This window comes from Xyrauchen texanus, chromosome 48, assembly GCF_025860055.1.
Source record: "Xyrauchen texanus isolate HMW12.3.18 chromosome 48, RBS_HiC_50CHRs, whole genome shotgun sequence".
NCBI classification, from domain to species: Eukaryota; Metazoa; Chordata; class Actinopteri; order Cypriniformes; family Catostomidae; genus Xyrauchen; species Xyrauchen texanus.
This window is the reverse complement of record NC_068323.1, coordinates 3778058-3792931: the sequence shown is the minus strand read 5'-3', so window position 1 is coordinate 3792931 and position 14874 is coordinate 3778058. Positions and strand designations below refer to the sequence as shown.

Sequence of the window (14874 nt, the reverse complement as noted above, 5' to 3'; positions counted from 1 at the left end):
TTATTTAAAAAAAATTTATTATTCGAAGTGTGATACTTCAGGTTCATATAAGCAGGAGAGGAAAAGAGGAAACTCTTCACCCACAAACTGCACATAATTTACAGTTGTTGTAATTTGCTGCCACTACTTGGAAGCATTTTAAATGTTGCACGAACAAATGAACCTCATTTCAAATTTTTTTTTTTTTTTATTAAAATGTTTTACCACTATGTGGCACCATCTCCAAACTGCTACCCTGAGGACATGATTTTGCATACTATACACATTTTTTTTTTTCCAATATTACAAAGCATTCAAAAGATACATCACTTTATATTAAAATAAAAAATGGCAGAGAGGCAAAAATGAAAAAAAAAAAGTAGTGTCATTGAAGTCAACATCAACCTCATGATTTTAGGACAAACGGTTCAAAAGTTTTTGTCGGCACAAAAATAGACATTTTTGACATTTATTGACCTTCAGATCAGATCTTAAGGAAGAATACAACATTTTGTTTCAGTAGGACAAAGCGTGGCCAAAATTTGGCCTCACATCCTGTTTAGCATCCTCGCTGCTGAAATTATTGATGCTTTGTAAAAATATGGATTGGTCTCTCAAAAAGCTTTTGATTACATTTGGCCAACAGTGTCTCAGGATGATCTGACACAAATTTGGGGAAGATCCGATGTCTGTGGGATGAGTTTGTGGGATTTCCAGCTGTTATTTTCTTGAACATTTGTACACAGAAGCTTGGAAATATTAGATGTTGGTTTTCTATAAATACAATGTATCTAATCAATTGAATACTGCATGATTTCTTAATAATTATTTCACAATATCTCAGCATTGCTGTATGGTCGAGTCGAGTCCCTTTTTAAAAAAGTACTGTAAAATCTTTGACTTCCCTGACAAACATTTCTCTGACTGACTGAATATCAGTGATTATGATGTCAGCTGCATAGAATCAGAACTAGTGAAACCCAGTTCACGAATAAATCATTCTATTAAGTCTTTTTAGCAAAATGGGTTAAAAGTTCTGAATCACTTCGCTATTCAGTACGATTCGTTCAAGCTGCTGTCTAACTGGCTAATCTCACTCAGTAAAACCCCAATGGGATATTTTACAAAACAGATACTCATTGGGTGAAGTGGATTTACCTAAAATGATTTGAAACAAGACTAGGCCTACTTTTTTTTTGAGAGGTAACTTTGAAATTTGTTTTTTAGAAATACTAGTGCAATTCGATCTCACAAAATATTTTACATATTTTACGAGTTGGTTATTTCATATGACTTTGTACGATTTTGTTTGAATTCATATGATTGGAACAATCTTCCTCTTTTTATCCGTTCTTTAACTTCACTTACAGCGTTTCGAAGGGCTCTCGGGGAATATCTTCGGAATATTTGTCTTTGTTTCTAGTTTTGTTTGTTTGACCATGGGCTTCATTGGTCATGTGTTTATTAATTCTAATTTTTATGTCTTCATTTTTATTCATTTATTTATTATAATTGTTATTTTTATCCTCAATTTATTTATTTATTTTTTTTTTTATTTTTGTATTACTCTTAGTCCTTGACCTTGTGCAATGCTAGTCATGTGGTTGTTTCTCTATCATGTTATCTATAGGGATCGTGTTGGGTAGGGTGGGGTTGAGCATTGTGAGCTGGTGTGTGTGTGTTGTTGTGTTTTGTTGTGCGGTTTTTGACCGTGATATTTGCTCTGCTGTTTTGGTTCTTTTTTTGCTTTGATGTATTGGAGGACCCCCTCGAAAACGAGATGCTTCATCTCAAGGGGTTAATCCTCGTAATAAAGATATGTTTATAAATAAAAAAAAAATAAATAAATATGATTTCCTCACAAGCAAATGCCTGTATGTGTAATTAGTAAGTGCGAGTTCCGTGTGTGAGGTGTCAAGAACATGCTTATTAATATTATGCCCTTACTCAAACACCTTATCTACACCTAACCAATCAGTAGAGTGTGTAAACATGACAGGAAACTGTTATGTGTGACAGAAGTAAGTAATTGTCACCTATTAGATGAAAACAATGTCCAGCGATGTAATTGGCTGTAGTGGAGGTCAAACTAATTCAGTGCAGTCATACGAATTAGACAAATTTAGAAAAGTCTTATGAATCCTTACGACAACCCTTTGAGAGTGTGTTATAATGTGGCAAATTGCAGAGGAGACAAAGAGTTAAGAAGCAGTAAAATTGGAGAATCAACCAGCTACACCACCCTGGAACTTCCTCAGGGAAATAGTAACACAAAAGAAATGGCATACAAGTTTGTTATCAAAGAAGACAAAGAGACATGGGTACCATTACAAAACGTATTTTTATTGAAATAGCCAAGTAATAAATCGATTTAAAAACTTTTGGTTGAATGGTTGGTCAGATGTTACTCAGACGAGCAAAGCAAAAGCTTACAATCTACAATAACAAAATCACACACAAAAAAATAAAGAATAAACATCCCAGGGCTGAGGCTTACAAGTAGTGGGGCAGGCATTTGAAGCTTAATTAATCCCCTGAAACCACACCACTCACCGAAATGCATGCTCCCACTCCACACACCAAGTAAGAAAATGGATGCAGGCAGCACAACATGGCTCTCAGTGAAAGGAAACACCACCACCAGAGGATGGGGTCAGCTAGCCTCCCTACCCCGGGAGCATTCAGCTCCTGAAAAGAAACAAACAGTTAGCCACTGGATACACAATTAACCACACATAGAACCAAGCTTCAGACTCTAAGATCATGTGGGTTGCCAGAATGTTGACATGCAAATTAGCCAACTCAGCATCCGTTTTAAAGGATTTCTGGGTTTTAAGATGTCGCCATCTTCCAAAGGCATCTCCATTATATATACATGTTTTACTACGCCTCTGGTCATGGTGACTTTTAGACGAATGTGAGGCTTTTTAGGTCAGGTGGAATCCGTTATCTCTCATCCAGTTAATTTGCTGGCTTCCATGGCTGCAGCCGCAGTGTTGTTTCCCTGAAAACTTGTTAAAATCTGGCAACCCGGCAATGTCTAAATACTATTGGTGAGTGGGCGGGAACAAACAGGCCAAAACATAAACAGAAATTCCGGCCCAGAATGGAAACTTCAAAGTAGAAAATACTGGCTGTAGCATTGTTATCGGAGAAGCCAGTATTTCAACTTAACATGTTTCCTAATTCTGTAATGACATATTATGGTCATTTTATGATTAAGTACAGTAAAAAATATACATATAGCACATTTAACACCAGCATTGGTGAGAAGAAAAAAAGGAAAAACAAAGAAAACAAACATATCGCCGTAGTAAAAATAGCGTCTTCTGATAAGTGCTCAACCCCACAGCCCAAATAGAGAGAACAACCTCAGGAAAAGCCAACCAATCTATGGGGAACCCATAGGACATACGGTTGCTCAAAGCATAATCACAGCAGCATAAATCGCAAATATGTGTGTGGTACGAGATGAACTGGGGGGAATAAACAGCCTGCAAAGAGCAGCAAAACCGATCAGATTTGGCACTAACCCGGATTTAGACGGAAAGGGGCAATACGCAACAGGGCGGTACTAGCAGTGACGCTTACCCTGGTGGCATGTACCAGCATTAAATAGGTAGGGACTACCTGCTGATAAGATGAGCTGGTCTCAACTACAACACTGAATCTAAAGACTTCAGATAGCTCAACCCCTTTGCTGTGAAGTCTGAATGTCTGATCACTTAATGATTCCTATCACAGGTGATATTTTGGGTGTCACGCCTGATGTTGAGAGATAAAAGAATGAGACAAAACAAAAAATGAAGAAAAACAACAAGACAAAAACATACAGTAGATGACAGTAATAAACATAAGACAGGTTCAGATTTTTATAATGACATGAAAGTCCAGCTTAGTGCAACTATATATATATTCAATGACCATGAAACAGTAAACATAATAACAAGTAAAATTAAATTTAAATTTGTGGCGATAGGTGCGGGGCTGAGCGACTCTGGGCAGAGTGAGGCGGGGGGAAATGATTGGAGAATGAGTTCCACCTGTTCTCTACACCTGTCTCCCATCCTCACTCTGCCAAGCATCACTCAGCCCCGCCACACCAAAGTCGTGGAAGGTGGAGCTGTGGGAGGCTCGATACTAAGGGTCCTGGATGACTGGGAAAAGACCTCAGTGGTCGTGAACGTGTTGGCCGTGGCAAGTGCGGGCATTGCCTCATTGGCCGTGGCAGGCGTGGGTGTTGGCTCGTCGGCCATGATGTGGGACGCTGGCTCGTCAACCATGACGTGGCTCGCATGTCGTGGAACTCTGGATCGGCGGCCATGACGAGGGACGCGGGCTCGGTGGCCATGACTTGGAACTCTGGCTTGGCGGCCATGACGTGGAACTCTGGCTCGCATATCATGGAACTCTAGCTCGGCATACGCCTCCCCCACAGTGAAAGTGGAATCAATGATCTGCGAGGCGAGGTCGATATATTGAGCCAGATTGAAGGGACTGTGACCGCCAGGCATCAAGATGAGATTGGCTCACTCAATCCGAAATGGAAACAGTCTTTGAGGGTGACCTCATTAAAGCCAACCTTTGTTATTTGTAATAACAAAGTAATCAGACAATGAACCAATGAAAACAAGACACATGAACATGGAGGGAAACAGGAACCACATGACCAGGGAACACATGGCATGAAACAGGAACTAAACTAGAAAATAAAAGACATGAACAAAACACATAAACGTGACATTAATAATCAACTAAATTATTTACTCAAAATCATTTTTTGTGATATAATGGATCAACAGTATGTAATCAGTGCAAAGGGGAGTGGAGTGTTACGGCGCCCAGCTCTGCCAACTCCACGCACTCTCGCGCTCTCTCCCCTGAATACTAAGTGCCTCATGCTTCAGCACAGTATTGATCATTAAGCTTTGATTGCTGCCCAGCTGTCCCGCATTAAACTCTCGCCCTGAGACTATATCTGCCTCGTTAACTCAGCTCCAGTGCGAAGTATTGTTTCACCCCATGTTGCATGTCTGAGCGTTTTCTGAGTGATTCTATTGTTCCGATCCCAGCCTGTTACTAACCTTTCTGCCTGTCTGCAGCCTGCCTAACGACCCGTGCCTGCTACCGGACTCTGATATCTCGCCGCCTGCCCTGAACCAAGCCTGTTTCACGCCTCTCTGTCGCCGACTGCCGATCTCGGATCCAGCCGGACTCCTTCGCCTGAGTTTAACCCTTCCCCGGGCATCAGACTGGACCTTTCCCCTGTGTTTGCTCATTGATGAGAAGTTACGTTTCCTTGAAGTCTGCCCATTAAAAACATTGTTGCAAATGGATCTGCCCGACTTGTCTGATTCTTTACAGAATACTTCGCCGAACGAGGATCCAGCGACAATGACTGCTCTGTCGGCCGCTGTCACCAACCAAGCCTCTCAGCTGGCCGCCCATCATCACCAGTTATCCCGCCTGACCACACTCACAGAGGAATTGGTCTCAGCGGTACGAGCCCTGCAGAAATCCATCGCGGCACCCACGGCCGCTCCAACATTCACCGCGCCGCCTCTCTCACTAGACCAGCCGCACACGGCGAGCTCCAACCCGCACCTCGCGCGCCCTGAGAGGTATGAGGGTGACCCAGGTAAATGCAGAGGCTTTATTCTTCAATGCTCTTTGTATCTCGCCCAGCAGACGGCCCTGCACGCCACTGATGCCAGCAAAATCGCCTTCGTGTGCATGCTACTCACCGGTCGCGCGTTGGAGTGGATCACCGCGGTTTGGAAACCAGATGGGTCCGCCTTCTCTTCCTACGGAGAATTTCTGGAACGTTTCCAAGCTGTGTTCGAGCATGCCAAGGAGGGAAAGGGAGCCGAGGATCTTCTCTTGGAACTCTCACAGGGGAGATCGCCCGCCTCAGAGTACGCCCTCAAATTTCGGACGCTAGCAGCCCAAACCAATTGGACGGAGAACGCTCTCAAGGTGGTCTTCCGAAGGGGTCTCCGACACGATTTGCAAGCGGAGCTGGCCTGTCGCGACGAAGGAAAGAATTTGGATCAGTTTGTTCACCTCACCATCCAGCTGGACAACCTGATGCGCTCACGACGTCCCAGTCTCCGTCCCACGAGTGCCATGCGCGTCAGCCCCGCACCACGTGCTTCTAACTTGTCTGCTGAGACCTACGAGCCTATGCAGATCAACGCCTCACACATCTCCGAGGAGGAGAGGGAGCGCCGCCGGTCCCTGAACCTGTGTCTGTACTGCGGGGGTTCCGGTCATTTCCGTCTACACTGCCCTCTGTGACCTGCACACAAGGACAGAACCACGGTGAGTCTAACCCTTGACTGTTTAAATCCTCTCACCTGTGTGTCAGTGCCTCTGAATTCACTATAAAGGGGCAACCTGTCAATGCCGTCGCCATAGTTGACTCCGGGGCAGCCGGTAATTTCATGTCTAAAGTTTTTGCCCAGGTTCACGATGTAGCCCTCATTCCTTGCACACCTCCGCTGTCAGTAGAGGCTGTCGACGGACGTCCACTCGGCACAGGGCGCATCACGCACATGACCCAGGCGCTTCGCATGCGTACCGGCCAGCTCCATCATGAGGAGGTCCAGTTCTACGTTCTCCAAGCTCCCCACACGCCGGTCATCCTGGGCTTACCCTGGCTAAGGAAGCACAACCCTCAGTTGGAGTGGACTACCGGGCAGATAATCAGCTGGGGAGAGAGATGCTTTTCGAGGTGTCTGTCTGTCGTCAAACCCTTAAAGGTCCAAGGCATTACCGAACCCCGAGACGACGCCGTGCTATCTCGCCTACCCACCGTGATACCACGATCTAGCCGAGGTCTTCAGCAAGATCAAAGCCACCAAGCTACCGCCCCATCGGGAATACGACTGCGCCATAGACCTCGTACCCAATAACACACCACCCAGAGGCCGCATCTTCTCACTGTCCCAACCTGAGACCGAGGCCATGCGGAAATACGTGGAGGAGGAGCTCGCAAAGGGGTTCATCCGTCCCTCCACTTCCCTCTGTCAGCCGGGTTCTTCTTCGTCAAGAAAAAAGATGGAGGACTGCGACCCTGCATCGACTACAGAGCCCTGAACGAATGTACCGTTAAGTTTCGTTACCCACTACCGCTGGTACCGGCCGCTCTAGAGCTTCTTCGCACAGCCAGACACCCTCCCAAGCTGTATCCCTGCGCCTTCTACTCCAGGAAGTTGAGTTCAGCAGAGAGGAACTATGACGTTGGGGACCGCGAGTTGTTAGCGATGAAGTCAGCGTTCGAGGAGTGGCGCCATTGGCTTGAGGGAGCGACTCACTCATTCTCCGTGTATACAGATCACAAGAATCTGGAGTACCTGCGTACAGCCAAGAGACTGAACGCACGCCAAGCCCGGTGGTCTCTTTTCTTTTCCGGTTCCACTTCACAGTGAGTTACCGTCCCGTTCGAAGAACACCAAGGCTGATTCTCTGTCTCGCCTGTTCGACTCCGAAACGGAGGTCCTGACCCCAGAACCCATTATCAACCCAGCTCTCGTCCTCCGACCAGTTCAATGGGACCTCGAGACCGAAAGTGCGCTCAGGCCAACGCTGACCTCGAAATTCCCTCGGACTGCCCCACTGGGAGGATCTTTGTACCAGAAACCCTCCGCGACAAAGTGATGAGCCACGTGCACGCTCTTCCCTGTTCCGGGCACCCGGAATCACGGCCACGACCCAGCTCCTTCAGAACCGGTACTGGTGGCCCACGCTCACTCGAGACGCCGAAGCGAATCCATTCGCCTCTGTAGAGTCTGTAACACCCAGAAGTCCTCTCGGCTGCTACCCGCGGGCCTCCTTCAACCCCTGCCTGTTCCCCAACGGCCTTGGTCCCACATCGCGGTGGACTTCATCACGGATCTGCCTCCCTCCGAGGGCTACACAACCATTCTCACCGCCATCGACCGCTTCTCTAAGGCATGCCGACTCATCCCGGCTCCCCAGGCTACCCACCGCTCTGCAGACGGCGGAACATCTGTGTAACTATGTCTTTCGGTTCTCACGGGTTACCAGAGGACATTGTGTCTGACAGGGGACCCCAGTTCACTTCCCGCGTCTGGAATGCCTTCTGTGGGAGACTACAGATCAACGTGAGTCTCACATCGGGGTACCACCCCCAGGCCAACGGACAAGTGGAGCGCCTCAACCAGGAGATTTCCCGCTTCCTCCGCTCCTACTGCCATCGTCAGCAGGGGGATAGGCATCGTTTCTTGATGTGGGCCGAATATGCCCAGAACTCCATCCGCAAGCACTCTACCGGGATGACCCCTTTTCAGTGCGTCCTCGGGTTCCAGCCCCCACTGTTCCCCTGGTCAGTTGAGCCCACCAGCGTCCCTGCCGTGGATGATTGGCTCCGGCGGAGTGAGAGGACCTGGAACTTGGCCCACACTCACCTCCAGCGTGCGATAAGACGCGGCAAGGAGAGGGCAGACAGGCACCGCAGGGCAGGACCTGTTTACCAACCCGGCAAATGGGTGTGGCTATCCACACGAGACCTACGCCTCCGGCTGCCCTGCAAAAAGCTAAGTCCGAGATTCTTGGGTCCATTCAAGATCGTCCGTGAAATCACTCCTGTGTCGTTTCGTCTTGACCTGCCCAGACACATGCGCGTCTCACCCACGTTCCACGTCTCCCTGCTCAAACCAGCCCGCCCAATCTGTAGGGCGCAGAGAGGACTCAGAGGAGACGGCTACCCGACCTATCCAGGTAGAGGGCGAAGAGACCTACCAAGTGCATCGTCTGCTGGACTCTAGACGTCGCGGCGGGCATCTTCAATACCTCGTTGATTGGGAGGGCTTTGGGCCAGAGGAACGTTCCTGGGTCCACGCCAGGGATATACTAGACCCGTCCCTCACTCAAGACTTTCACCGCAATCACCCTGATAGACCGGCTCCTCGACCTCGAGGCAGACCTCGCCGTCATCAGTTCCCTCGCACCAGGAGACGCTCGCAGGAGGGGGGCTCTGTTACGGCACCCAGCTCTGCCAACTCCACGCACTCTCACGCTCTCTCCCCTGAATACTAAGTGCCTCATGCTTCAGCACAGTATTGATCATTAAGCTTTGATTGCTGCCCAGCTGTCCCGCATTAAACTCTCGCCCTGAGACTATATCTGCCTCGTTAACTCAGCTCCAGTGCGAAGTATTGTTTCACCCCATGTTGCATGTCTGAGTGTTTTCTGAGTGATTCTATTGTTCCGATCCCAGCCTGTTACTAACCTTTCTGCCTGTCTGCAGCCTGCCTAACGACCCGTGCCTGCTACCGGACTCTGATATCTCGCCGCCTGCCCCGAACCAAGCCTGTTTCACGCCTCTCTGTCGCCGACTGCCGATCTCGGATCCAGCCGGACTCCTTCGCCTGAGTTTAACCCTTCCCCGGGCATCAGACTGGACCTTTCCCCTGTGTTTGCTCATTGATGAGAAGTTACGTTTCCTTGAAGTCTGCCCATTAAAAACATTGTTGCAAATGGATCTGCCCGACTTGTCTGATTCTTTACATGGAGTTACATGAGTTTTCCTGGGGCATAAACATTTGTTAGAGCATGTAATGCATGTTAATTGCCCAAAAATGAAACGTCAAAAGCAAACAAAGACACCATTAATCTCTAATAAGTAATCCATAAAACTCCAGTGGTTAATCCAGATTTTCAGAAGCGATATGTTTGGTGTAGGTGAGAAACTGATCAATATTCATGTCCTTTTTACTCCACTTACACTTTTACATTCTTCTTTTGTTTTTGGTGATTTTAATTTTTTTTTACATATACTGGGCATGGACGAGAATTATAGTTAAACAAACATACATATTTATCCTTTTCTTACCCACACCTATCATATCTCTTCAGAAGACATGGATTAAACCACTGGTCTTATGGATTACTTTTATACTTCCTTTATGTGATTTTTTTTTAAGCTTCAACGTTCTGGCAACCATTCACTTGCATTATATGGACCAACAGAGCTGAAATATTCTTCTAAAAATCTTAATTTGTGCACAGCAGAAGAAAGAAAGTCAAACATGTCTGGGATGACATGAGGATGAGTAAATGATGAGAGAATTTTTTTATTTTTAGGTTAAGTATTCCTTTAATAGATTATAATAGAATAGAACAAACGATTAATTGTGCAATATCATCAAAAATAATCAAAATGATTATTTTTTTGGTGAAAATTAAAGGGATAGTTTAAGTATTTGTTCACCCTCATTCCACTCAGAAAATGAAGTCATTACACTTCCTTAATTGAATTAGAGAAAGTTTTTAACACAAAATTTAGCATAATTTAGTTGCATTATTATAAATTAATGTACTTTGGTAGTTTTATCCGCTTCATGAGGTTTGTCAAACTCAGTTTATTAAGGTTTTAATAAATTTTCTCATGTTGGTACATCTTTGATTTATTAATCATTAGTTTGTCACACACGTGTAAATACAGTTAATCTGTCGCACTGTCAATTTACCAGCAGCTGCTTATTGAGCTAAACTCAAATCAAACATAAGTTTAAAAGTCAATCCTTAACAAGTGCCATTATTCCCCACAATATTAACCCCTAAACCTCCAGCACAACAGACACTCTTATAAAATACCAATATAACACAACATTTAACATGAACACATCTTCTATTCTCATCTTGCACAAAAATGCAGAAAATAACATTTCAATATCTGTTCATCCCATCCAGTTCCATGAAGAACATGCTAGAACATCACTGAAGCGGTCTCTTACTGTAAATCAAGTGTTGCATCACTGTTAGTTTTGTTCTACACTGTGAGCATTAATGGGACACGCGGTGAGACAGAATCCAAAATCATTGAAATACTGCTGGTACTATTCGCTCTGACTCTAAAACTCTCTTTCATGTCAGGTGATGTTTCAGCACACCTTTAAATTCCTCAACAGACATCTGATTGATTATAAACTCAACTACTGCAAACAAACATATTAATAGAAAGTTTTGATGCATGTAAATCTGTAAATGACACTTTTCACAAATAGTGAATCCATAATTATAACATTGATTATTGTTCTGATTAATTGTGCAGTACTAATGGTGAATGAGAAGAACATCTCCTTTTGTTTCATGAAAGTTATACAGGTTTGACAGAATGTTCTTGTTTGGTCAACTTTTATGACAGACAGGATGAATGAGAGTGTGGACACGACCAAAGATTTGATGTAGAGTCTAAAAACTGTTGAAAACTCGATCTCTCATTTCATCATTCTTACTCTGGAGTTAGAGGGGAGAGTTTGGAGGGTGTCTGGAGGATGTGTGGAGGATGTCTGGAGGGTGTCTGGAGGATGTTTGGAAGATGTCTGGAGAGTTTTTGGTGGATGTCTGGTGGATGTCTGGAGGGTGTTTGGTGGATGTCTGGAGGATGTCTGGAGGATGTTTGGTGGATGTCTGGTGGATGTCTGGAGGGTGTCTGGAGGGTGTTTGGTGGATGTCTGGAGGGTGTCTGGAGGATGTTTGGAAGATGTCTGGAGAGTTTTTGGTGGATGTCTGGTGGATGTCTGGTGGATGTCTGGAGGGTGTCTGGAGGATGTTTGGTGGATGTCTGGAGGATGTTTGGTGGATGTCTGGAGGGTGTCTGGAGGATGTTTGGTGGATGTCTGGAGGGTGTCTGGAGGATGTTTGGAGGATGTCTGGAGGATGTCTGGTGGATGTTTGGTGGATGTCTGGAGGGTGTCTGGTGGATGTCTGGTGGATGTCTGGTGGATGTCTGGAGGATGTCTGGTGGATGTCTGGAGGATGTCTGGTGGATGTCTGGTGGATGTCTGGAGGGTGTCTGGAGGATGTCTGGTGGATGTCTGGTGGATGTCTGGAGGATGTTTGGTGGATGTCTGGAGGGTGTTTGGAAGATGTCTGGAGAGTTTTTGGTGGATGTTTGGTGGATGTCTGGAGGATGTTTGGAGGGTGTCTGGAGGATGTCTGGTGGATGTCTGGTGGATGTCTGGAGGGTGTCTGGTGGATGTTTGGTGGATGTCTGGTGGATGTCTGGTGGATGTCTGGAGGATGTTTGGAGGGTGTCTGGAGGGTGTCTGGAGGATGTCTGGTGGATGTTTGGTGGATGTTTGGTGGATGTCTGGAGGGTGTCTGGAGGGTGTCTGGAGGATGTTTGGAAGATGTCTGGAGAGTTTTTGGTGGATGTTTGGTGGAAGTTTGGAGAATATTTGGAGGGTGTCTGGAGGATGTCTGGTGGATGTCTGGTGGATGTCTGGTGGATGTCTGGTAGATGTCTGGAGAGTGTTTGGTGGATGTCTGGAGAGTGTTTGGTGGATGTTTGGAGGATGTTTGGAGAGTGTCTGGAGAGTGTTTGGTGGATGTCTGGTGGATTTTTGGAAAGTGTTTTTGGTGGATGTCTGGTGGATGTCGGGTGGATGTTTGGAGAGTGTCTGGAGGATGTTTGGAGAGGGAAGAGGAAATTGCTGACATGCTCTGAATGGATCCAGATGTTAAAGAATGTCTCCCTCTAGCATCCTGATGATTGAATATCTTATTCATCAGTTATTTACTTGAGTGATGATGTCTGTTCTCTCGTCTTCTGTCCAACACTTTTAGATCTGACGTCATAAACCAGCACAGCAACAGCAGCCACGCCCACCAGACCAGAGACGACCAATCGGATCACAGCTTCAGTGACACCACAACCACAACCACAGGTGTAGTCTTCTGAGAAAATAAATTAGCCATGAGAAATATTTTCAGAAGACTCTGTTAGTTGCTCACGAACATGTTTTACAAACTATCAGCTTAGAGAAAAATGCATTATTATGGGTCACTGGGGTTTAAATACTTTCCACAAGCATCTTTATTTAGAGTAAAACACAGAAAACAACAGATTCACTGAACTATTGAGTGATAGACATGATGATGAATGAATCTACAGTATAAATGAGTTCAGAAACAAAACATTAATATTAGCGCTGATGTACCTGAACACGGCTGACAGACTTCAGTAATGTTGAGATGTTTAGTCAGATTTCTGATGGGATTGTTCACCACACAGCTGTAAGAATCATCGACACACTCCAGATGTAGAGAGAGACTTCTGTTGAGATCAGACACACTGATGGAGGACAATAAACTGTTTCCTTTGTACCAGGAGAGAGTCACCTGTGTCACATTCACCACTGAACACACCAACACACATTTAGATGAACTTTCAGATGATGAAGAATTCAGTGAAAAGTCCGAAGTGATGACAGGAACCGGCAGATGAGCTGGAAAATATACAGACGATATGAGGGTTGTTTTATATGAGTTCAATAGTTTTAAACTGTAATTAAAATGTTGAGAAACAAATGTCATTAATAGTGGATTACAGATCACAAAGTTCAAATCATACCATTTCATAATATTCTCAATAATTATGACGGTGATTAATGTGTGAAAAGATGCATGTATATCAAACAGGGCAAGTTTTCTCTACTCACCATAGACAGTAAGAGTGAATATTTTCAGTCGGGTCTCTTTGCTGGTGGTGGTTAATTTATATTGTCCAGAGTCTGTAGTTCTGATGTTTGTGATGATGAGAGATCCAGTCTGATTATCCAGCTGTATTCTGCCTCTGTATCTCCCATCAGCAGCCTTCTCAAATAACTTGATCTTATTATTTCTGTTGATTTCAGCAATGAGGATTTGTCCAAACTTCCACATGATCAGATCATCTCTCAGTAATTGAGTATCATCATTCTTTAGAGTGACAGAATCTCCCTCCATCACTGACACTGAAACATCTGTCTCAACACCAAACACACCTGCAGAACAAACAGAGACAGTTACTAAGAGAGACACTGGAAATCATTTCATATCATTGAACAATTCATCCATGCAACACAACTCTTTCATTTGAATGTATAATGAGACATTTTCACACAATGAGTTTGATGAAGGTATTTGGTGTTCTGTCTGTGTCATTCATGATTTCAGTAAATGCACTATATGATCAAAAGTATGTGAACACCCTCTTGTAATTTACAGCTTTATCTATTCCAGTAATTCCAGTAAAAACAAATCTTAATGCAACAGCACAAAGTCCAGACCTGAACCTCACTGAACACTTGAAATCAACTGAAACTGTCTCAAATCATAGACAGTAGTATTGATTGATTGATCATGTTAAAGACAAGTAAATGCTGTCATTAGTTGGAGTTAATCACATCAAAACAGATTTATAACTTACCAACCAGACTCCAAAAGCACAAACAGAAAGTCACCTCCAACATTTTCTTCACAGTTTCAGATAAACAGCTCATAAAACATCACAATTGTACAATGACTACAACTGAAACACACACGACAGAAACGGGAACTTGTGCTCTTAAACACGGATGTCAAACGACTCGTCTTAAAAGTAAATGAGTCATGAGAGTAAGAGACTGATGATGATGATGATGTTACGAGAGTAAGAGACTGATGATGATGATGATGATGATGATGATGTTACGAGAGTAAGAGACTGATGATGATGATGATGATGATGATGATGATGATGATGTGTCGCTCCAGATTGAATCTGTGTTTTGAATCAATAATCGATCTCGTTCACTTTCATACACGGACTCATTTAAGTCTCTCTTTCTAAAGCAATTCATTGATTCATCCTAGTTGTTGTATCTTAGATACAAAAGAAAACTCAGAGAGAACTGTTGCATCTTGATGTTCTCTTTTATTTAGGACTCATCTCAGTAACCAGCAAAACACACACAAGCGCTTTGCTTCTCTGCTTTTAACAGTGTCACCACCCCCTATTGGACAAACACAATACCAACATTAACATATAACACCAGTGACTCAAATCTTAAAGTGTGCATTCTTTTTGTGACGTAAAGGTGTCTACTGTTTATTTTGCATCCTGTC

The 14874-nt window shown here is 44.5% G+C and overlaps 1 protein-coding gene across 1 annotated transcript in view; it reads right to left on the bottom strand.

Annotated features, from left to right (window-relative positions):
- Window positions 1–2605: 2605 nt before the first annotated feature.
- LOC127639469 (uncharacterized) overlaps window positions 2606–14874 on the bottom strand; it is an 808968-nt gene continuing 796699 nt past the window's right edge. Inside the window, exons 10-13 of the mRNA XM_052121520.1 lie at window positions 13449–13772; window positions 12948–13235; window positions 12528–12684; window positions 2606–2667 (exon numbers count right to left, since the gene is read on the bottom strand). Of these exons, the coding sequence (XP_051977480.1) occupies window positions 2661–2667; window positions 12528–12684; window positions 12948–13235; window positions 13449–13772 (776 nt within the window). The 3' untranslated portion in view covers window positions 2606–2660. The remainder of the gene's footprint in view (window positions 2668–12527; window positions 12685–12947; window positions 13236–13448; window positions 13773–14874) is intronic.